General features: G+C 39.9%; 1 protein-coding gene across 44 annotated transcripts in view; it reads left to right on the top strand.

The window, feature by feature from the left end:
• The window catches only part of CLASP2 (cytoplasmic linker associated protein 2), a 152895-nt gene that overhangs the window by 39219 nt on the left and 90277 nt on the right, over nucleotides 1-23399 (top strand). For 29 of the 44 annotated variants that reach the window (XM_086615121.1, XM_086615112.1, XM_086615123.1 and 26 more), the window contains exon 8: nucleotides 20996-21142. In XM_086615121.1, coding sequence (XP_086471247.1) covers nucleotides 20996-21142 — 147 coding nt within the window. Of the gene's footprint in view, nucleotides 1-4016; nucleotides 4063-20456; nucleotides 20491-20995; nucleotides 21143-23399 lie in introns of those variants that run through there. The other 15 variants (XM_086615136.1, XM_086615133.1, XM_086615130.1 and 12 more) reach the window with 2 other exon arrangements.

Below are 23399 nucleotides of genomic sequence, written 5' to 3'. Positions count from 1 at the left end.
GTTTTACGCAAATGTTCTGTTAGATTGTGAGTGTCCTCATTGTGGAAGAGTAAAACATTATATGTTACATTTAAAGTTAATACTACTGCATAGGTTTGAGAGGTTCAAAGATGCATTTTACATGTATGTATTTTCTGTTGGTAGTTCTCAGGAGAACAGAGAAAGTTACATGAGGGAATATAAATGCATTGAAATAATTTAAATATATATGAAAATATAAATACAACATTGCTGGACTCGTTTACGTAGCACTTATGAGCTTTTTGTCTGTTTTAAGAGAGTTCATTAAGTTTATTTTCGCTTAAGCCATTTTTGTGTCATCTGTAAAATGCAGATACTAATGCTGATCTACAGCAGTATAAATTATTTGTCTTATAGGTGGCAATTTCTATGCAAAAGTTACTATGACTCTGTTTTGGTACCATAGAGACAGAATCCCTCTAATACATTGTTTTTTTTCTTGAACCTAGTTCATCTGTTGCAGCCATCTAAACAATTTTTAATGTTACTGAAAAGATATTTTTCCATTATTAGTGCTTTATCTTGGCTTTGTCCTTCATATGTTCTCTGAAGGACAATTTGTATTTACTGCTTGCACATGTAGATTGAAAGTTACTGTTGAATTCCTGTAGCCTTGTTACCAACTTTTTTTCTAGGCACTTTATCAGACTTTTCTGGATAAAGGCCAAATTTTAATGTCTAAATAAATCTGTTATAGTGTTGAGGATTTTTTTAGTGCTTAGGATATTTTGGAGTAGGATTTGGGAAGTAGAGGGGGAGTAGGGTTATGTTTCCAAAGCGGGAGGAAGGACACAAAAAACCTGTTCAACAGTCTTTAATGTAATTAGACTGGTGCAGCTCTGTAGTGGACCTTTTTACCAGCAAAAAGAAATGGCTTTTTGCCAAATTGAGTTACTTTCCCCAAATAAGTTAACTATACTGATGAGGGTTCTTTTCAGTATGTGATGGATAGGGAAGGGCTTGCTAATACAACTGTCGAAGATGTCAGCTTCTTCATAGTCCTTAGTGACACTGCTGTGCTAGTAGATCTTTGTTGTGTTGACCCAGTTTCTGAGAATGCAGAGATGTGACTTAGGATTCCTGTGTCAAATAATACGCATGTCAGTTCTTCAGTCTCTTTATTCAGCATGTACTTAGGAGGAAAAGAAAGGAAGGAAGAAACCTCAAAACTAGCAGCTTTAAGCAATCTGAATACAAGAATGCTTTCAATAGTATTTTATTAATCAAACCAAATATTTGTTTAAAAAAGAAAAGGTTTATACTAACACGATTAAACACATGACGAGTTTTAAAAACAATGCACCGGTATGCTTAGGTATGTGGGAGAAATACAGGGAAGAGAGGAAAAGGTATCATACCTGCAGTCTTATGCACATTGGTGGATTTGATACCTTGTTAACCTATGACTGTGTCAGAGTGGACCTAGTGTGAACAGTCCCTTTAGTCTTGTGCTGCCAACTTCCTTTATTGACTCTGGTCCCTGATGCAACTGTAAAGAGGAGAAGGGCAACGAGTTACCATTAGAGACTGATGGATCCTCTCGGAGGGCAGATGAGGTGAAAAGCATATTGAAACAAGGATGGATGGAATAATTGGGGCAGGATATACTAAGGAGCTTCAAAAGCCAACAGATGAGAAGGCACCATGTCTAACAAGGAGACTGGGCAAGACTCTTGGTGCTTTTGCTTGATGACGGCAACTTACAGGCTTAAATAATTTCATACTGCTAATTTGCCCCTCCAACTGACCTTTGATTTTTTTTAATTATTATTATTTTTTTCCTTCCTTTCCCCCATCTTCCTTTGCTCTCAGCGATGGGTAGGAAAACCAGACAAAATTTCTTTAATATGAATTATGTGAATTAGCTGCTATGAAAACCTGGGGGTTTGTTTGCATTCATAAGGATGTTGCATACTAAGAGAATCATGTCAGAATGTTTGCCTTTTAAGCAAAATCTTACGCATGCTCTTGTTTTGCCCGTTCACTTCCCCAGAAATATATGTATCCCTGCAAACTGGAGAAGGTTCTTTAAAGCACCTCCCCATTTTTCAGCAAATGAATGTTCATTTCTATGGAAACAGAACTGACAGCCAATCTCAAAGCTGCAAAAGCGCTTGTTTCTGCTGCCTGAGATTTGTAAATACTGTTTTTCCTAAGAGAATTTAAACAGACTCCTATATTGGGTAGTAGTGTAAATTTTGACAGGGAATTAAAAGAAGTGCAAATAACAGTATTGAGCTCTCTACTCTGCCTTGTTCAGCAGACAATGATTTGAGCTGAATGTAAATTGTACACCTCTATTCAACCCATGCAATTTTCCCATTTTAATGGTATGCTGCAGCGTTAGCTTTCTAAATGTAAAATGTGACAGGTAGGATGCAGTGATGAGAGTCTCACAGTTGTGGGGGAGCTGCGTCATGGGTGATAAAGATGCAGTTGAGCTTTATGTTCTCAAAAAAAAAAAAAGGACAATAAAAATTCATGGCACAAGCGCATATCTGGTTTTCCACATTACGCTCTTGTTTTTTATTTCCCTTTGCTGTTTTCTTTTTGGAAATACAGTTACTATGGAGACAATGACGGCATACTCTGACAGAGCTCACCAGTGTGGCACAGGATGAATGTATATAGTTTGGGAAACACAGGAGCTGGTGGGTGATAGCTGCCATGATTATTTTATCCGGTTTTGAGCTACATGTATTTCTATTGCTTGCTCAATCCGAATGGTCAGAATGTAGCCACATTATTTTAAACTTCAGCTGTTATTCTTACTGGTTTATAATTTTGAACAGCAATATGTAGTGACCAGTGAAACACAACGGTCAGTGGAAGCCTGTTTGGAAGTAAAGAGCCTCAGCTCAGGCTGACGCTTCCACTGTTTTTTAAGGACCTTGCATGAGTTTTTGAATTATTGCTACTGTGAACTGTGCCTCAGCTCCTGCAAATGGGTGGTTTACAAGCGCTGCGCGGCTCAGTCTGTGTTAACGGTTGTGTGTCTGTCTGCACTGCAAACTTCTCCTTAGGCAAGAGGAAGTAAATGGGAACTATTTTTTTTTTTAATCACTTTATGGGATTGCACATTTTCTACTATCAGTATGTCATTTAAAGCATTCATTTGGGAATAAGCTGTAAACAGAAATTGAGGTTTTGGGTAGGTTTTCATTATAATTTCCACACCACTGCAAAGTGCTCTCCAGCATCTGTTGCATGCATGCTTTAAAAGGCGGTTTCTCTGAAAGTTTTGAGGGGATTTCCAAAAAGTTTTGTCGAAAGAGCACCTTCCTTCAGCGAGCCATCTTCTGCCTCGTGGGAGTGTTGTTTTTTTTTTTTTTTTTTTCAAATTGATTTATTATTGGTTGGGTTTTGGGTTGGAGTTGGTTTTTGTTTTTTTTTTTTTTTTATTGATTTCTTTTTGCGGAATGCCTGTCCTGATAACGACAACTGCGCAGAAAGCAGTAAGTGCATCCTTTTCCGGAGGGGGAAACTTCACCTTAGGGGTGGAATTTCAACCTGCGGACGTTACGGGTGAACCTGCCTGCCCCCGCTCGCTGGGGCCGAGACGGCGCGGACCGCCGGTCGACAGGCTGTGCCCGGCGGACAGGCTGTGCCCGGCGGACAGGCTGTGCCCGGCGGACAGGCTGTGCCCGGCGGACAGGCTGTGCCCGGCGGACAGGCTGTGCCCGGCGGACAGGCTGTGCCCGGCGGACAGGCTGTGCCCGGCGGACAGGCTGTGCCCGGCGGACGGCCGCTGCGGGCAGCGGGGGCGGTGCCGCCCGCCCCGGCCCCGGGTAGGTACGGGAGGGGGACCCCGCGGGGCACGTGACCGCCGCCGCGGCGGGGAGGAGCGCAGTAAAAGTCCCTGGTGGGACGGGGTCGGGCCGGGGGAGGCGCGGCGTCGCGGAAAGGGGGTTTCCGCGCGAGGCGGGACTGCTATTTTGAAGCGGGGCCGCGGCGGTGGCGGCTGTTGGTTGCGGCAGGGCGCCGGCGGCCGCCGCGCTGCCCTCCCGCGGCAGTGCCGCGGCATGATGGCCGTGGGGGACGGTGAGTGCGCGCCTCTGGGCACCGGCGCTTCCTGTCCGGCGGCCGAGGGTCCGCGGTGGGGGGCGGTGTGGGGGGGGGTTGTTTGCAGCCCCGTGGAGGCGCGGGGCCGCCGGGGGAGCGGTGCCGTGTCGGCGGCGAGGCGCGCAGGTCGGCCGGGGCGGTCGGTGTCCGGAGGGGCCCGCCGGGAACGGGCGATGCCCTCCGGCGAGGGGGAGGCGGGCTGCCGGGCTCCGCTCCGCGGCTGCCGCCTCCCCGAGCGCGGTTCGGCTGTACTGAGTGCGTTGGGTCCGCCGCGGGGCAGGTCGACATCGTGCCCTGGTGGAGTTCGCTTCCGCCGGGGTCCCTGGCTGCGCGGTGGGGGCACGTGCCGCTGGAGGGTACCCTGGGCGCCGAGCGTGGCGGCTCTGCTCCTTTTTAAAATTTAAACCGTTCATGGATTTCTGGGATGGCCCGTGATCTTAATTATTTACAAGGCTGTCAGTTTCCGCCCTGTGTTTTGTGCTGATGTTCTGTTTACCCCCTTGTCTCCGTGCCACTTGCGTTACCCAGCTCCCTGAGATAAGGTGGAATTTACGATAGCGTTTGGAAAGCAGCGTATGTTCCTCTGCGCCGTTTCGGGAAGGAGTTGTAGTAATTCAGTGTAGCCATAGAACTACCGCCTTGCTTGTAGGGCTCGGGATACATATGTAATAAAGGCATGGGATCGTACTACGTTTCCTTCGCTGTGCAGTGCATTGTTATACAAACCAATGGAAAATAGGTCAGTAAAGCAACACAGGCTATATGGCTGTGTTTTGTTTAAAAACTGGACATGTGTTTTATCTTGATCATATCTCTTGTTTTTTGTGTGACAACAGATTCTTTGAGCTTAGTGACTTGATGACTTTCTATATATACACATTATTTTCACAGAAACTTGAGAAATGTTCATTGGTTTGCAGCAAGTTTAAGAATGTATTTAGGAGGGCTGTACCTGTACTTTTGCAATCGATTATACATGTAGTTTTAAATAATATTAAGAAAGATGGCCTTATAGAGGTCAGATACTTAGATTAAGGTGTATCTTTTATCTAAATTTGCTGAAATATCAGTTGTAAGAGTCCCGAGAATGACATTTTCTGAAGGTGTCCTGAAATGTGTGTTTTTCACTTATTTTTTTGACATAAGTAATGTGACCAAAACAGTGAAATTAAGGCTGGACTGTATAGTTAAAAAAAAGATGCGTGATTCTCTGATGTTTGTGTTTTTGTTTGTCATATGATCCACAAGATGCATGGGAAGTCATGGTCTTTGTAGAACTGAATAGGTAGTAAGCTCTTTCTTGTTGACATTTTTTTTCTAGGAATGTTTTTATTTGTCTTTGTTTCCTTCCTGTGAAGCAACACAGTTCTCTGTGGTGTAAACATGGATTGTGGTAACTTGCAGATTAAGGATGCAAGTTGTAGCATGATAAGAAATAACTGTATTCCCTAGGCAAAGCCATAGGATTTTTGTGGTTCTATAATGGTCGAGGCTTATAAAGTGAGGGTGGTTGTGGAGCTCTCTTCTGTATAATTTAATTCGTCATTAACAAAGGCACTAAGAACAAAGTACTGTTCAGGCAGTCAGCTGACATTCTGTGTAGGAGCTTTGAGCAATGATGCCAGATACAATTAACAGCGTGTAGGATGATTATGTAGCAGTTGGTCTCAAAACTACTGCTTACCACATTTACAAGGAATTCAGTCTTCTGACGCTGTGTTATGAAACTGCTAGGGAAAACAAAACCTTAGTTACTATTAAGAAAACTTTTTGATGTTTTTTTCTGAATGTAATGTGGGTTTTGCTGTGGTCTTTTGTTTTGATAATAACCTCTACATCCTCCTAATGTGTGCAACGTAGAAGAAACAGTCTGTTGTTTTAAGGTTACTGATTCTGTAGCCTTTGAGAAATGTCTTTTCTTGACAAAATGTCACGTTGTTGTGACTAGTAGGTATGTTTGACTTATTTGTGAGACTGTTGATTTTTTGAAAGGTATTGTGCAGATACTTCAGACAACAGAATTTTTTTATTTTATTTGATTTGCTCACTTAATCAGCCTAGCTATGTTACAAAATTGCCCAGAGTATGTTTGGAAATGCTATTTTGTGGTGATTTCAGCATTTTGTCTTGAATGCAAGACGCTGGCTTATTGTAAGCTTTTGGATTTTTTTTCAGTTTTCTTGAGCACAAGCAGAAATGTAAATAAAACATGGTGCTTAACTGTTGAGTCTTAATCTGATTTCTCAAGTAAAGATTAAAGGGAAGAGCCAGATTTTTCTGTTTGCCCCCACATTAACTGTCTCAAGCTCTTCAATCTTTTGTTGGAAGACTGCAGAGGAAAAAAAAAATAGTGCTGTGTTTGTGGCCCAGCAAACAATTGGACTGTTACTTGTGCTGTACTGAATGCGTGCCAGTGGGAAAGTGTGCGCTGTCGCAGTCTTAAAGGCATTTCACATACTGGTGTGAATGTGGGTCTGTGTTTGACTTGCCGGTTGTGTTCCAAGGCAGCTGAGGAAAACCAGTCAGGAACTGTTCCTTGCTCTGGATTTCTCGTTCCTTGGAGAGGATAATGCATTTCTGCCCTTATCCCTTGATAACCAGATTAGGGTGTTCAGGAGGTCGCTAGCAGAATTGCAGTGCATCGTGTTGTGCGTTCTCTTCAGGGTCTGTAATTCAGTGGCTTCTGTCAGTGCTTTCTCCCCTTGTTGTCAGTCTGGACTATGGTGCTTTATGATAGGTAAGGGACTGTCTTGCTCCCAGTTGAACAAGGTAATTAGAATAAGGACAAAATTATCTGCCTAAAACTATGAAGGGCCATGAAGGGAAGATTAGACATACGTTTTCTTAAGATGTGCTAAACATTGCAGTACTAGACATAAGGTATTTGAGGGCGATCTAAAAGCATATAATCAGCTTTGTCAGAGGATGTATTTGGACGTCTACTTCTTTATTTATTAGTAGACTCTCTGTTTATTAGTGAATTTTTGTTCAAATAGCATACAATGTAATGTTCTTTTATGACTTGAAGCACTTGTCAGATTTCAGATGATAAACCATATGTAACTAGTTCATGAGTAAGGACTATCCTTATATTTCACTACATACATGTATCAAATTGTGGATTTTGTCTTCTTTCAAAATACTTCATTAATGAATGCATGGTCCTAGAGCACAAGAACAATTATATTCTCTTCCCTGATGTTATTTTGAGTGGAAGACTGTCCTCCTAAGTCTTTAATCTGATGAGTAGTTTCTGTAAAAATGGGTGCTGTACAGCTTTAATATTTTACTTCTGACTGCATAAAAAATCGGACATATTAAAGGTAAAGAGGATGTAGTGATGTTTGAGACATTAGCTTGATTAAAAAAAAAATAGGTAATTGTAGTGCATATGCATTTCTGATACATATTTCTTGATTTTTCCCTTCCTCTGGTAGGAGGGAGGAGGTTTTTTAAACCAAGAGAGTCCTGTGAGTGATGGTAAGAAAGCAATTACTACACTGGCCTAGAAATTGGCAGTATCTGATTCTGGTGCATTGTACCACTGAGCTGTTTCCGGGGGGGGGGGGGGGGGGGGGGGGGGCGGGAATTACAGATGATAGCAGAAGTTTCTTCTGGGGAATAGGAATGCACCACTTGTTCCCTTTTCTCTTCCTCTTTGGGCCTGTTTTTTTTAACATGCTGACTGCGCCTGCACTGGCTCCTTTCCCTGTGGTTGCTCTGCACCCCTCTTCTTCCGTTGTTAGCACTTGGTGGGCACATTGATTTGGGACATGGCTTTACCCACTGTGCCTGAGAGAGGAAGGAAAAATACCGTGAGTTGGAGTTCGATTGCTGTTCTGAACCAAACCAGTGCAAAGCTTCTTTTCATGGTAAGGTCATATGCTACTCCCAGTGATTAACATAGATTCTGAGTAGTGTTTTGTCTATAAAGTGCACTTACCCTTGCTAATAGCAGTAAAAGAACAGTGGGACAGTGAAACAACTGAGTGGGAGAGGGAGGGAATGTGTAAACAAGCCAAGGGCTATATGAAAAGACACAGTTTCTACTCAGAGAACAGATGAATACAGCAAGGTTCAACACTGATGTGAATAAAGAGAATTGTTCAAGGAAGAAGTATGCAACTTGGAGCATTTCTTAAAAAGACAAAGCTGCAAACATATGACAAACACACAGTTATTTTCTCAAAACCAACATATATTGCAGTGATAACTGCACTTGATTTTTCTTTTAGATTCTAGAATAGTAACTAAAAGTAAGTTTTGTCTTCCTGTTTCTGAATGACATTTTTAAAGTGTCAAGGAATTTTTGGTGTTCAGTTCTGAGCAACTTGTGGGTGGTGGTTGTTGTTTTCATTAAATGGGAAACACTAGTCCACTAAAAAGATTTCCAGGTATGTTTTATCTGATGTCTGTGTGTTGGTTTCTTTCGGAGTTTGTTTCTATTTGTTTTTAAGAACAAGTTACATAAGAAAAAAGAAATCCTTTGGTGTTTCAGTTGATACCTTTATTTGTTTTGAAACATCTTTGATTATCCCAGACTATGGCTAATATTATGGGTTTTGTCTTTTTTTAAAAAAGGTGTGTTTTGAAATAAGCGTTAGAATTGCCAACAGTCCAAGGGGAAATTTAAAGTCGGGTAAGGATTTTCTTTGACAGATGTTGCAAGACTCTTTCATGTGACTAATTGGATATTTGCCTTGCAGAGTTAATTTCATCTTTTGTTTTCTATTAAATGAGTTTTTCCTTACTGTTATATGTTATTTTTAGTAAAATCTTACCATAGTAAATACTGATGAGCAAGTAAGCTATAATTGGATCATTTCTGGTGTCTGAAATGCCTTCAGAGGTGAACATTCTGCTGTAGTATTCACCTGAATCAGATATTCCACTCTGTGTATTGTATTTATAAAAGTACCTTTGTTTTAAAGAACAGTGGTTTGGGTTTTGTGTGTTCTTTCCTTTCCCGACTCCCTCATCAAAATATGCTTCTGTAGTGACAACAGGAAAGAGCAATGCTTAACTTTAAAGAGCCTTTTGAAAACCATCTATGCCCGTAGATTCTTACAAGAAGTAACTACAATTTAAAACTCTGAAGGAGTTACACAGCTGTATGGAGTTACACAGCTGTATGGAGTATAGGACGCAAGATTTTCATGGTTACTGGTTTAAAATTTCTCTGGTGCAGCTTTACGTGTATTTAGTTGTTGTGAAAGTTCCTCTCTTCAACTGAGAAACACTTAAAAGCCTTGAAATTATGGACAGTTGGAGCCTGAGGAGAGGTGAGGAAAGGGATAAAGATGTAGAACAAAACTCTTAACAGGCTGCAGAAGAAACTTACTTTCTTCAAATTAGATGTTTTTGCTTTCATTAAATGTCAAGTGCTCCACTATATGCCATGGTCACCTAAACAATAAACTTCAGTAAATTTATATTTGACCAAACATCCTGTTATTATGAGTTGTTTTGAGAGCTGACCTGATAAAAGTCCTTCAGTTGATCAACTTGTACAAGATGAGGTTTGCTATTGAACTTACAGGCCAAATACATTTGTGTGTAGATTAGTTTTGTCTAAAACCTTTGTGGTGTTGAGTTGATTTCTGCAAACTATTTAGAAACACTGAGGGAAGCCGTCAGTATCTTTTGAGACTGGATGGTGTTCTCACAAAAGAAGAGGAGAAATGGCAGATACTAAAACTGCCTAGCTATGTATCAGACACTTCAGATTTTCTGATCTGATGTGAGTTTTTTAGCTTCTTCGAAGAAGTCCAGTTTGAGGAGAGTCTGTCCTCTTAAAACCACAGGTTTTGTCACCTACAGTGACAATTGCATTGCTGAGAGTAAATTAAAGATAGTTTGCCGTAGTTTCTTAATCTCCACTTCTGAATGTGTGAGGTAGAGAACAGGTTGGTCAGTGAGTTGAAAGACCATTAACAGCCCCCATTGTTCCGTGCTGATCATGTTCAGAGATTAATATTACTTTCTAATTCCTGAACTACAGGGATTTAAAGTAAATTTAGAAAAATAAATCTCTCTACATCTTATCTACTCTGTGTTCATATTAGAGTTACACTGTCTGTTTCTACGGCCTGTGTTTGATTTGTGAATTTGCCTTGCCATTTTATGTTTTCAACGTAATTTTAAATAATTCTGGACTCTTTAAGTATTTTTTCTGTGTGAATGAATTATTAGAAATGCCACAAATGGTTTCTTCCTGAGTGGATATCAGTTGTTTGATTGACTTAGCTACAGATACTAAAGTGATGGTCTGACTTTTCTGAACTTAAATACAATAATATGACCAGCATTAACGATGTAACTTATGGATAGTGGATTCTAAGTGTGTTTTCATATTAAACATATTGGTTTTAAAATAGGTCATTAGATTCACTGAAGAAAATAGTGGTGCTACCAAGAGTAAATACTTGATGTACAAGCAAAGAAAATTTGTGAAGAAAGAAATGAAATTACTTCTGAAACCTAGGTAATGAAGATAGTAGTGAAACCAGGCCTGCTGAGCAAAGACTAGCCGTTGAGTTACAGCATATTTGAAAGGGGAATAGAAAATTCACCTTCAAGAAAATATTTGAAGTGGTAGCTTTTTTAGAGGGTAACTTGAGCAGCATAGTGATGTGTTAGGCCAAAACCGAGATTTGAATTCAGACAGGCTGCAGCAGTTAAATAGATCATAACTTTTGATACAAATGATGTCTTCTGTGGCTCACAGGTTTGCCAGGCATCAAGAAAAAATTCTCTTCAAGCCTTTGATATTTTTTTTTTTATTATTAATATTGTCAGTGAACTACCTAATTGGTTTTCATCAGTGTCTGGATAGGGAGGCTTTCTCTGGGAGTACTCATATTCATAGAATAGAACTCACATTCATTTACCAGAGATATTGATTGCTTCAATAATTACTACTCTTCTCAGCTTTACTTCTAACGTTTCATAGGAGAGCAAAACACCTGTGCTGAGGTAGACATATTTTTGCTTTGTGGTAAAATAGAGGAGCATTCCCATCAGTTTCTACATCACAGCTGCTGAGTCACCCTATAATGTGTTTAAATTGTCATGAATTATCAGTCTATAATTTCTTCTGCAAAACATGTCCGTGCCCTTTCTGCACTTTTTTCCTTGCCTCTGCTTAAGAGATGTGTCACTTGTTAACTTTTCAGTGCTGAAGATAGAGTGGTGGGGCCCGAACAGAGTGGCCTAAAGTAATAACATAGTAGAAATGTTGAAGAACAGCAACAGTAGTTATGTACTTGTTTTTTTTAAATCTTGCTATTTAATCTTGAATCCCATTTTAGGTGATGCTTTGTCATGAATTCTGGAGACCCTGGCTCTTTCTCATCCCTCTTTTCTGATAAAATTGTGCTTTGACTACTAATAGATTATAGGCTCTAAGGTGTTGATTCAAAAGGCTATTGAACGTGCCTGAGGACAGCTGTAAACAAAACGAAATTGATGATTTCTAAAGTACAGTAATATCGACTGGATCTCCAGTTTTTCAGTGAGTTGCTCTGAGTAGAACTTAGGAAATGTATAACAAAAAAAGTCCAGTTGCAAGAATTTAAAATGGACTAAATGATTTATTTATTTATTGTAACAAATTTAACTGCACTGTGGAAATAATTTTACAAATGTCACAAAGGTAAAAACCAGCAAGGTTTGCAGAAACTGTCTTCCACTTTAATAGATAAAAATGAGAAAATAACCTAGGTTTAAAGGAGATATTCCAGAACTGGAAATTGGGATGAAGCTTTGCTTGGGAGTGAAATTAGCTCAGTTGCTTATTCTGGCTTTGTGGCAGCTTGGTTTAAAACCTGTTTTTAAATCTTGTCTTTCAGCCAGACAATAGTAAGATGAACTGTAAGACTAGCTTTTCTTTGAGGTCAAGAAAATACTGCTGGAATATGTTTGTTGTTTTATTTTTTTTTCTGTATTAAGTTTTTTCTGAACACATTGAAGAAAATGGATAAATTAGTAGTAGCATTAGAATAGACCTGTAAGAAATGTGGATGATTATTGTGGCAAGTGTCATTGCCACTCCTAAATATTTATTTTCTGAATGTCTCTATCATGTCTTGTCTCATCTTTCCAGTTTTCACTTCTCTCCTTTTGCCCTATTCATTTAGATTCATGTGTAAAAAAAAAAAAAAAGCCCAACAAACCAGACCAAAAAAAAAAAAAAGAAAGCACATCTGGCATGAGCTGCTTCTTTCAGTGTGCTGTAGCTGATCAGTGGAAGGTAGGAGAGCTGTACTCCGCTTTGCTTGTTGAAAAGTTAGAGGAACTTTATCAGAATTTGAGACTGGATCAACAGTATAAATTTAACTGATAAGTATCTGCTTTGTTCCTGTTAGTGACTGCTGGTCCTCATGCTTGCTACCTTTCTTATTCTTTTTTTAAAGACACTCTAGTCCACTGGAACTGCCTGAAAACTAGCATGTGAAACAATACATTTGGCTTCATAATTGGCTTTAGTACGTTGGGGGTTTTTTGAACCAAGTTGTATTAGTTTTATTATTTAGCTACTTTTGTCATTGATATTTTTTTATTCCCCCGCACCTGTGATGTTACAGTGGAAAAAGGAGTCTCTTTTGATAAGAGTTTGAGATTTTGCTGATGAGCATCAGAGTATGTTGCACAATGTGAGAACTGTTTGCCAGCACTGAATCATAGATATGGTTGTCTCCTTCAAGAGTGCAAAGAGAAGCAGAGGAGGGTACCATGAAGTAAAGTTAAATCCATCAGTAACCAGCCTCATGTTACTTCTGTCACTATGCTCCATCATCTTCTAAAGAGCCATGCTTCATCATTGTGGGAAGCAGAGTTTTGTTTTTGAATGGGAATTTGTGTCCTAGTGGTTCAAGATCCCTCTGCCTGCTGTGGCACAGGAAGAATGCCCAGGCATTCTGCCTTTACGGTAGAGCTAAAGTGTCTTAAGTATGATTCAGCTGCCCTGACATAGGCATCTAGTGCCACTGGAGATGCCTCACAGTGTCCACGCTAGCTACATGGAGCGAACAAGCCTGGCAGGAGACCCGAAAGAGATGATGCCCTTCTGGAATGTCAGCTGGTGGCCAGACAGGATACCCAGGACTGTCTAAACTGGTTTTAGATGGCTGTACTTAGGCAAATGAATCATGTCCTTTGTGCCAGGACAAACAGATTTGGGCTGTATGGAATGCCTGGTGTGTAAGGGATAAAACGCTCACTAAATGATGTGGGGCATTGGCTTGAAGTATGGATTAAAAGGATCAACTAACCTGATGCATCTGTAGCGCCCGTGGCTTTGTTTTCATGCTTGACAGAAATTGTTGCAGGCTGCACCAGTTCATCTGGAATTGAGCTAATGATCCAGTCCCAGATGTTCCAAGTAATTGATGCAGTCTATATTTGTAAATCAGTGAAGGGAGACTGGCAGCCGGTATCTTGGTAGGCACAGGATGTGGGAGTGACTTGGGCAATGTAAGTTCATCTACTTGTCATTGTTATACTTGGGCACAATTTTGCAATCATGTCATTATAAACAGTTTGTGGTGTGAGAGAGGAACTGTTAGCAGTAGTTCTAAACCATTCGGTATCCTTTAGCAATATTTGAAAGGAAAATGGATATGGGAAGGTCACATATTTTAACAAAAGTCAAAGTTTAAAAGCAGATTTATTAAAGATACTCTGTTCTCTAGTTTGACTGTTATCAACCTACTGTAAAATACTACAAGTTGGTATTTACAACCCTAGTAGAAGTGTTAGATGATTAAGATCTCGATACTGATACAGCATTGAGATTTGCCTTTATGGCCAGTTTTAGTTCAGTGTTAACTGTAGGGGATCTAGGTTTTCTTCCCCCTGTGGTGTTACTTGGGGATCTGCTTGATCAGTTAACTTCTGGCTGCTTCTGAGTAGCATGAGTAGAATATATATCATCATCTATTTCTACAGCCGTGTAGATGATGCTGTGTTTCTTCTGTTATTGACTGTGACTTAGAAAATGTTAGGTATTAAAAATCACATTAATGCTATGAATCTTAAGACCAACTAAGGGAAAGACTTGAGTTACAGTAACAAGAAATATGTTTTAACTTAATTTTCTTTAAAACCAAAATATTTTCCTCTCTAGATATGTAAAGTTTTAGATTGTCCTTTGTCTCTTGATACGTTTGTAATTACTCTTATTGCTCTCTGGCCAAATCACAGTAAATAGGTTGTTTAGAAGTTTTTAGCATTGGGAGTACTAGAATGTTCTTTGAGTATAAAGTTTAATTGTAAATGCTTATCCTTTGATATCTCTGAATACTTAGAAAAAACACGTGCTATATATTTGTAATGTCTCCCAAGACTAATGCTACAGGGCACAAATATATCGCATATCTTTTAGTTATTCGTAGTTGAAATTCTGTAGTTTGTTTCTTAAGAATTTTAGTATTAAAACCTTTGTGATTGTTCAGAGTTTTGGTCTGTGTTTCTCATTGAACAGTGGTGTCTGGATAGAATAACTTTGATAAACCGTAAGTTTTGAAAGTGTGGTAAACTAGGGTCTGATGTGTCACAGAGGTTGGTTTGGTGGGTTTTTTACTAGAAACATTCCTCTGACTCCTTTTCTGAAACAAATGCACGTCAGTTCATTGATACCAATTCATTTGCTGCATAGTACCTGCTGAACACTCCTCTGCAGTACAGATCTCTTTCCTCTATTGAAGAGAAAACTTCTAATACTTGGAAGTTGGATCTTGTACTTACATTCAGAAAGTTAGAAACACAACTTGAATTTTCTTTCTTTTCTGCTTTGAAGTTCTTCATCTGGAAGAGAACTTCTACCAGACTGAGAACATATGCTGCTTGTCGGGTTTCTTCAGGAACTTTTGACAGTACTAGATTCCAGGCTCTTCTCTGTGCGATGTCCTTACCTCCAAAACTCTTCTTACCCATTGTGGTTTAAAATGAAGATATTAAGCACAAGAACAGTCTTGTGAGTTTTAACTGAGTTTGTGTCCTTCATTAATTGTGTATTCTTGTTTAAGATATTCTGTCCATTGCTAGCAATTCATACAGCTTTTTATTCCTGTTTTTAGAAGCTTAAAGCTTTGTTGTAAAATACTGTTTGGATAGTGCCTTCTCAGTTGTCAGGTATATTTGTCTGTGTGAAATTCGATGCACTGAAAATATTTGGCCTTTAAAATTATCTAGAATGAAAATTGTCTAGCCATTTTAGAATGAAAAAGGTTTTGCATCCTTCAGATAGATTTGCTTTGAAATACCGGTTATATTTAGGCTTTTATGACTTCTGTTGTAGAAATTAATTTTGTCTGTGGACTGCATGAAGCTAACATTGCAGTCACAGTTTGATACTGACAGTACAACCGTCATTATGCTTTGCACTTGGCAGTTGGGAGCTCCAGCCCTGGTCCATTGGCTAACCAAAGGCACATAATAAAGAAGTTTGGCTCAGCTGGCGTGAGCAGAACTGCGCCTTGATTATCCCTGCAGAATAACAGTTACACCTTGAGCCTGAGGTTCTGTATGCTGAAGTATATGGAAGTGCTTTTCTAAGACATACAAACAAGTATATTGTTGTGCACGAGTGAGAGCACGTGGAAAGCAGGTCGTACTGGAAGCAAATGGAATGCTTGTGTTTAACGGTTGTAAATACAGACTTCAGGTTTCAGGTCTTCACAAATACTGTTCAGCATCTTTCTGAAAATGGAACGTCCTTGAAGATCAATTGGGATTATGCTGTTGTTAAAGCCTAGGGAAATAAAGGTGTAAAGGCCCGAAAGGGTGGGGAAAACCTCTGGTTTCTGTAAAAGGCAGTACAAAATTTTCCTGCTCATGTTTATTTAAAAAGAAACCCACAACAAAAGAAAACTCACCTGCGTTACCACTTTAACCTTAATAGAATTAAAACAAATCCTTTTCACCCATTAATTTTATACGTTTGTCATACTGTGCTGTAATTTTGGAACACTTTTAGGGACTGTACTTTAATTTTAAATCTACTTTAACATACGTAACAAAAAGTCCAGTTAAGAACAATCTGTATCAGTGGTTAAGATCAATCCATGTCTCTCAAAAATACTTATGCGTTTTAAACAAATAATTTGATATTAAAGCCAGGTTTCGTGTGGACTAAGAAACTGTATGAAACTATTTTATAGTGCAGGCTTTAAATCTAATGTTAATATTATGTTTTAAATGTATGAAAAAAATATTCATAGAGTCTTAGAATGGTTTGGGTTGGAAGGGACCTTAAAGATCATTTAGTTCCAACTCCCCTGCCCTGGGCAAGAACACTTTCCACTAGAGTGAAGTTGCTTAAAGCCTCATCCAACCTGGCCTTGAACGCTTCCAGGGATGGGGCATCCACAACTTCTCTGGGCAACCTGGTCCAGTGCCTCACCACCCTCATAGTGAAGAATTTCTTCCTTATATCTAATCTGAATCTCCCCTCTTCCAGTTTTAAGCCGTTACCTCTTGTCCTGTCACTACACGCCCTTGGAAAAAGTCCCTCTCCAGCTTTCCTGTAGGCCTCTTTTAAGTACTGGAAGGCTGCTAATAAGATCACCCCAGAGCCTTCTTTTCTCCAGGCTGAACAGCCCCAACTCTGTCAGCCTGTCTTCATAGCAGAAGTGCTCCAGCCCTCGGATCATCTTCGTGGCCCTCCTCTGGACCCGCTTCAGCACCTCCGTGTCCTTCTTGTGTTGGGGACTCCAGAGCTGAATGCAGTATTCGAGGTGGGGTCTCACGAGAGCTGAGTAGAGGGGCAGAATCACCTCCCTCGACCTGCTGGCCACACTTCTTTTGATACAGCCCAGGATACGGTTGGCTTTCTGGGCTGCCAGCGCACATTGCCAGCTCATGTTGAGCTTCTCATCCACCAGCACTCCCAAGTCCTTTTCCTCAGGACTGCTCTCGATCCATTCTCCGCCCAGCCTGTACTTGTGCTTGGGATTGCCCTGACCCATGTGCAGGACCTTGCACTTGGCCTTGTTGAACTTTATGAGGTTCTCACAGGCCCATTTCTCAAGCCTGTCAAGGTCTCTCTGGATGTCATCCCTTCCCTCCAGCATGTTGACCACACCACACGGTTTGGTGTCATCTGCAAACTTGCTGAGGGTGCACTTGATCCCACTGTCCATGTTGCTGACAAAGATACTAAACAGCACCAGCGCCAATACCGACCCCTGAGGAATGCCACTCTGTGACTGATCTCCACTCAGACATCGAGCTGTTGACCGCAACTCTTTGAGTGTGACCATCCAGCCAGTTCCTTATTCACCAAGTGTTCCATGCATCAAATCCGTGTCTCTCCAATTTAGAGACAAGGATGTTGTGCGAGACAGTGTCAAATGCTTTGCATGAGTCCAGGTAGATGATGTCAGTTGCTCATCCCTTATCCACCAGTGCTGTAACCTCATCATAGAAGGCCTCTGAATTTGTCAGGCAGGATTTGCCCTTAGTGAAACCATGCTGGCAGTCACCAGTCACTTCCTTATTTTCCATGTGCCTTAGCATACTCACCAGGAGGATCTGCTCCATGACCTTGCCAGGCACAGAGGTGAGCCTGACTGACCGGTGGTTCCCAAGGTCTTCTTTTTTTCCCACTTTTTAAAAATGGGGGCTATGTTTCCCAGTTGGTGAGAACTTCACCAGACTGCCACGACTTCTCAAATATGATGGAGAATGATTTAGCAACTTCATCTGCCAGTTCCTTCAGGACCCGTGGATGCATCTTGTCTGGTTCCATGGACTTGTGCACCTTCAGGTTCCTTAGATGGTCTCGAACCTGATCTTCCTCTACAGTGGGCAGTTCTTCATTCTTCCAGTCCCTGCCTTTGCCTTTTGTGACTTGGGCTGTGCAGCTGGAGCTCTTGCCAGTGAAGACTGAGGCAAAAAGTCATTGAGTACCTCAGCCTTCTCCATATCCTACATAACTAGGTCTTGTTTCCTTCCAGAGAGAGCTCACGTTTTCCCTAGTCCTCCTTTTGTCACTGACACACCTATAGAAGCTTTTCTTGTTGCCCTTGATGTCCCTGGCCATATTTCGTTGCCTCAGGGCTTTAGCTTTCCTAACCTGATCTCTGGTTGCTTGGACAATTTCTCTGTATTTCTCCCAGGCTACCTGTCCTTGCTTCCACCCCCTATAGGCCGCCTTTTTGTGTCTGAGTTGGTCCAGGAGCTCCTTGTTCATCCATGCAGGCCTCTGGGTGGTTTTGCCCGACTTCCTCTTCGTTGGGATGTGCTACCCCTGAGCTTGGAGGAGATGATCCTTGAATATTAATGAGCTTTCTTGGGCCTCTCTTCCCTTCAGGGCTTTATCCCGTGGTACTCTACCAAGGAGATCCCTGAAGAGACCGCAGTCTGCTCTGCTGAAGCCCAGGGCAGAGAGCTTGCTGAGTGCTCTCCTCGCTGCCCTACAGGTCTTGAACTCCACCGTTTCATGGAGTTCTTTAGCTAGGCAAAGTAATTTGATGGTATTATCAAGATGTTACATGTTCAGTGTAACATCCTGTAATTTACACAACAGGAGCTGGGAATGTTTGCCTTTGGATTGTTCTGAAATTGTGTTTGTGTATTTTGGGGTTGAGCAGTAACATCTACAGTTCTTCATTTTCAGTACTCCTTTGTAATTAATATCTTGCTAACAATAAAATTAATTTATCTGAGCCTTTTGTTCCCAAAGTACACTGTTGTTTGAGGTGCTTTAGGTTTTTCTTGATTAGGAGGTTTTGCATAAATGAGCAAATGCTCATTCACTGTTTTTAAGATTGTACTGCAAATAACTTTATTTTTTCAAAGGCTTCTTGTGCAATGTTTGCATATCAATGCTGCGTTGTAGTGCTGCAGGATAGAAACAGGAAAGTCTGGCCTGTTTTGTTATTAAACTTGAAAATGCAGCAACAAAACCATTTTTATTTGAAAGGCATGTTTTCACTTTTAATCAGTTTTTTGATAGCGTATTCATGTGTCAATGTTGATCTGCTTATGCTGTCTACAAATATACAAGATACTACTTAATGCTAATTTAAAGTTACCTGTAATTTTGTGGCTATCCTAGATATTAACCATTACTATTTACGTTTCTATTATAGTCTTTAGTGCATTGCACTTAATCTGGCATTTGGATTAGTAGTTTTTTTCTGCTCAAAAATCTTGACGTCTGGTTCTATTTAAGATACTAAGAGTAAAAGCAGCAGGAGTCAAAATGTTTTCTGCCTCAGCCCGTATGCTGTTTCCATGGCAACACCAAGGCTGGTGGGGCGGAGGCTGATGCCTTTTCCGACTCTGAGAGTTTACATATCCAAACATGATTATTCTTAGCAAGATTCTCTTAAAAATCAGTGTTTGTGGGAGAGAAGGAAATAACGTTATTGAGAACGGTCAATACACATCCAGATGTTTCTTGTGGTGGTTTGTTCCATCTTTACTCGTGGAGATTTGTTAGTGCAGCACACGGCTTTTTGCTAACGCTGGAAAAATGTACCAAGTGTAGCAGCAGTGGTATCGGACATGTTAAACGTGGAGTGTTGTAACATTTGGTGGTGCTGCAGATGCTGTTGGACAAAACCTTGCCATACCCTTTCAGTGAAAGCTGCCTTCCTTCGGGAAGCTGTGTTATTAAATATAGCTGACATTTCACAGAGAGCAAGTGCTGAATAAGCGAAGGGTAAATAGTCACCAATCCAGAGATAGCAAAGCTTTGTAATTAATTTTTTTTTTTAGAAGTGGCAGGTTTTAAAGCAGGTAATATGCTAAATTGATCTTTCACTGCTGTAGTGCAGCTGTGTCTCAGCCTCGCCCATTTTATTTATTATAGGAACCAAAGGCTGCTGTGTTTTCTGTGTTTATAGATAAATCCTTCTTCTCTTAGTGGATTGAGAAACTGTTACGTTCTACTGTTGGAATACGTTGGGGATTTTTTTGAAGGCTGAATGTTTTGTGTTGAGACTTCTTACTTAGTCGCTAGAGATTAATTTCTTCGTTGATTAAAAATACGCAAACCTGAAATTATAGGAAAGAGGAGTGCAAACCCCAGAGTATCGTCTGCCTGTCTTAATTTTTTTTTAATGAAGGATTGGAATAGTGGTGAATACGGTGTGTGGGAATGAATTTATTTGCATGGAGAATTTCCACCTTTTCCTCCGGCGGTGGCTCCCAGCAGATGATGTCACCCTGCAGCTCATTGGTCGCGCGGCACCTAGTGAGGGGAAGGGAGAGAAAGATGCCGGCAGAAATCTCAGTGGTGGATCTAGGGTGTTTGCCAGCAGTTTTTGATAGAATCTTTGATTGGTATTGAGAATTTACTGCGTGTGGCCATGTGAGGTGCTGGGTCTGTCCTAGGGTGAGGGAATTGAAGAGCTATCAGAGGAATGAGGCGGCTGATCTGCAAGAGGATCTGCGATTGTAAGTTGAAAAATCTGGGTGGAAGGAAAGAGACAGGGAGTGCTGGTTAGACACATTGTGGGAGGATGTGTAGCAGAAAATGCATGCATGAGTAAAAGAAGAAAAAGGAGAAGCGTTTGTCTTTGGTAGACTGGAATGATAAAAATTATATTAAGGTCTTTCCTTTGGGGAAAATAGTCAGAAATGGGCAAAAATGTTCAATCTCTGCAAAGATATTTTCCCTTTGTGGGAATGAATGTGTAAGGTTCATTTTTATGTTCAGTTTTGCAGTGGTTAATTATGAAGGCAAAATAATATTTTGTAAGAACTTAATGTATAGACAATGCTGTTTATTTTTCATTGTCATTTTATTCCTAGGTCAGAGAGAGACGACAAAGTGATGAATACTTGTTTTCATTTTTACATTTTGTGAATTTCTGTGAAATGTGAAGCAGAATACTTGATTAGGAAATAAATAGACATCTATTCTAATAGTTGTATTTTTATTTAATGTATCCCTTTCTAGACAAAAGCTTTGATGATGAAGAATCAGTGGATGGAAATAGGCCATCATCAGCTGCTTCAGCCTTCAAGGTTCCGGCACCTAAAAAGCCAGGAAATCCTTCAAACAGTGCAAGAAAGCCAGGATCAGCTGGTGGGCCTAAGGTTGGAGGTAATGCAAAGCTATTGAGATTCTAATCGGTGTTCTCAGAAACCTTGCCAGAGCAGGCACAAAACAGAGAACTTTGTAAGGTGATGTTTAATTCATGACTGCAGTATTTTTGCAGAGCTGAAAACAGTAAGGGACCCTGTTTTACGTAATTATTCGTATGTAAAGGTGTGTGGATGTCTGTCTGTTTTCGTGAATGTAGATTTAGCTTATAAAGGCCTCTCATGTTATAAATAAAATTAACAACTGGAGATAGCAGTTGTGTCGGTGAAATGAATAAATGGGTGTCTCTCGTAGAATCCACACCTCGCTTACTGTATATATAAATATACTGCAAAATTCTGTAGTGGGTCTGCGTGGATGAAATTTTTACTGTAGGTCTGCACTGTTTCACGTGGCTAGAAAGGACTAGCCATCAACCATATATCTCAGCAGAGGTGTCTGTTACACCTGAATGACTTTTATTATTCCTTAAACTGTCAGAGTATTGTGAAATCGGTTGTGAAAGATAAAAAATGAGGGCCAAAACCCTTGCCAGGATTTTTTTTTGCATGGTAGACTTCAAAGCAGTGTAATGATGGTGCTTACTAATTATAATCTTTGAAGGTGGAAATCCGCATTTTTTTTAGGGCGGGGGTATCTAGCAAAAGCAACTGTTTACTGCTTAAGAACTGACAGATTTTTTTTGATGGTTCATGTACATATTCAGAAAAATATATAATTAAGTGAAAATACACCATGGTTCAGATATGACTTTTTTATGAATAAGCGATTCTTTTGGTAAGGGATTTTTGTAAGAGTAAGTAATTTTTTCTTGTTCCTATTCATGTAACATTCATTTCCTTATGTGAACTGCAAAGCAAAGATAAAATTTGAAAGAAGATATACATGCCAAACAAGCTGCCTTAAGTATTTTCATCTTAATTAGATATAGCTAATGTTTTTGCAATTTATTGTCTTTTCTAATGCGATCTTCAGAATTCCTAATAAAATGAAAAGCTTCCCATAGGGCGGGATCAACCCTTCCATAGTATAACTCAAAACTGATAGCAGGATGAATCAGAAAGTACCACCTAAAAGACTTGCTAAAATAAATTATCTCTTGAAATAGACTCTTAGTATTTATTATTATTACACAAATAAGTAGTAATAATATAATCTCCTTTAACATGAAACGTGTTGGCTTTTGCATGCAAGACGAACATATATAGTACCAGAACTGAATGCTTCAGATACCTATTTCTCAAAGTATGTGCTTCTTTTATGATGTTTTATTAAATATAGATTATTTTTTAATGTAAAATTGTTTTTACATGCAGAATTCCGCTTTACGTGCTCTGCAGTAAAAACATGGAGATAGGAGAGCAGGGGAAGGGAAATAACAAAATAACCAATCAACTGATTATTTTCAGTTTATCTAAAAATTTGGTAGTAAAAGAGATTAAAAAACCCCAAGAATTATTACATTATTTTTCCTCCTTTTCCTAGATTGCCAAACTTAAAAAAATTAAAATGAAAAAATACATAAAAGAAGGACAAAATTTAAGTGTGCCAAAGCCAGAGCACTTTGGTCATTCCTGGCTTTATGCTGTTTCCTTTCAACTCTGGAAAATACTGAAGGAGTGTTCACATAAGCATCTGTTTCACCTTTTTTTTTTATTCTGTCATTATGTCCGTAGTCAGAATTTTGAAAATTTAGGATTAAATATTTGACTGGCCTTTATAATGTTGATTAAATTGTTCTTTGAATGCTTGCCTGTATGTGCCTCTATGGTGTGGCTGTGCAGACTACTCAGGTGCTTGACCATGGAGAATTTTTGCCTTCATGTTTTGTAGGAAAGATGTTATGCCTTGTGTACTTCACCAAATGGCTAGAAGCTGGAATATTGTCTTCTAGTCTTCAGTTCTTGACTACCTCTACTTTTTTCTCTTGCTGTCTACCAGGGACAAACTTTTACAGGTCTATTAATCTGCTTGTGCACAGATATCTTTCATGACATAAAACTGTATGCTTGCTAGTTTAATTCTTTGTTGTCGTTTTTTTCCCTTCAAGTTTTCCTTGAGTTGACCCTCAGTCTTTTTTGGTTTTGGCATTTTCCATGTGTGACCATTGATCAGCAAGGCTATTATTACTGTTTTCATTTTTAGCAGCTAGTATTTGTCTTCGTTTTGCTCCTGCTGCTGTTTTTTTCTGTCTTTCAATGTGTTTTTCTCTATGTCCATACTTTTTTCTGATGTTACCAGTGTTTAAACTAGTTCT

This window comes from Tauraco erythrolophus, chromosome 7 (assembly GCF_009769465.1).
Source record: "Tauraco erythrolophus isolate bTauEry1 chromosome 7, bTauEry1.pri, whole genome shotgun sequence".
Taxonomy (NCBI): domain Eukaryota; kingdom Metazoa; phylum Chordata; class Aves; order Musophagiformes; family Musophagidae; genus Tauraco; species Tauraco erythrolophus.
Note: the sequence above shows the minus strand (reverse complement) of the source record. Positions and strands in the feature narration are given on the sequence as shown.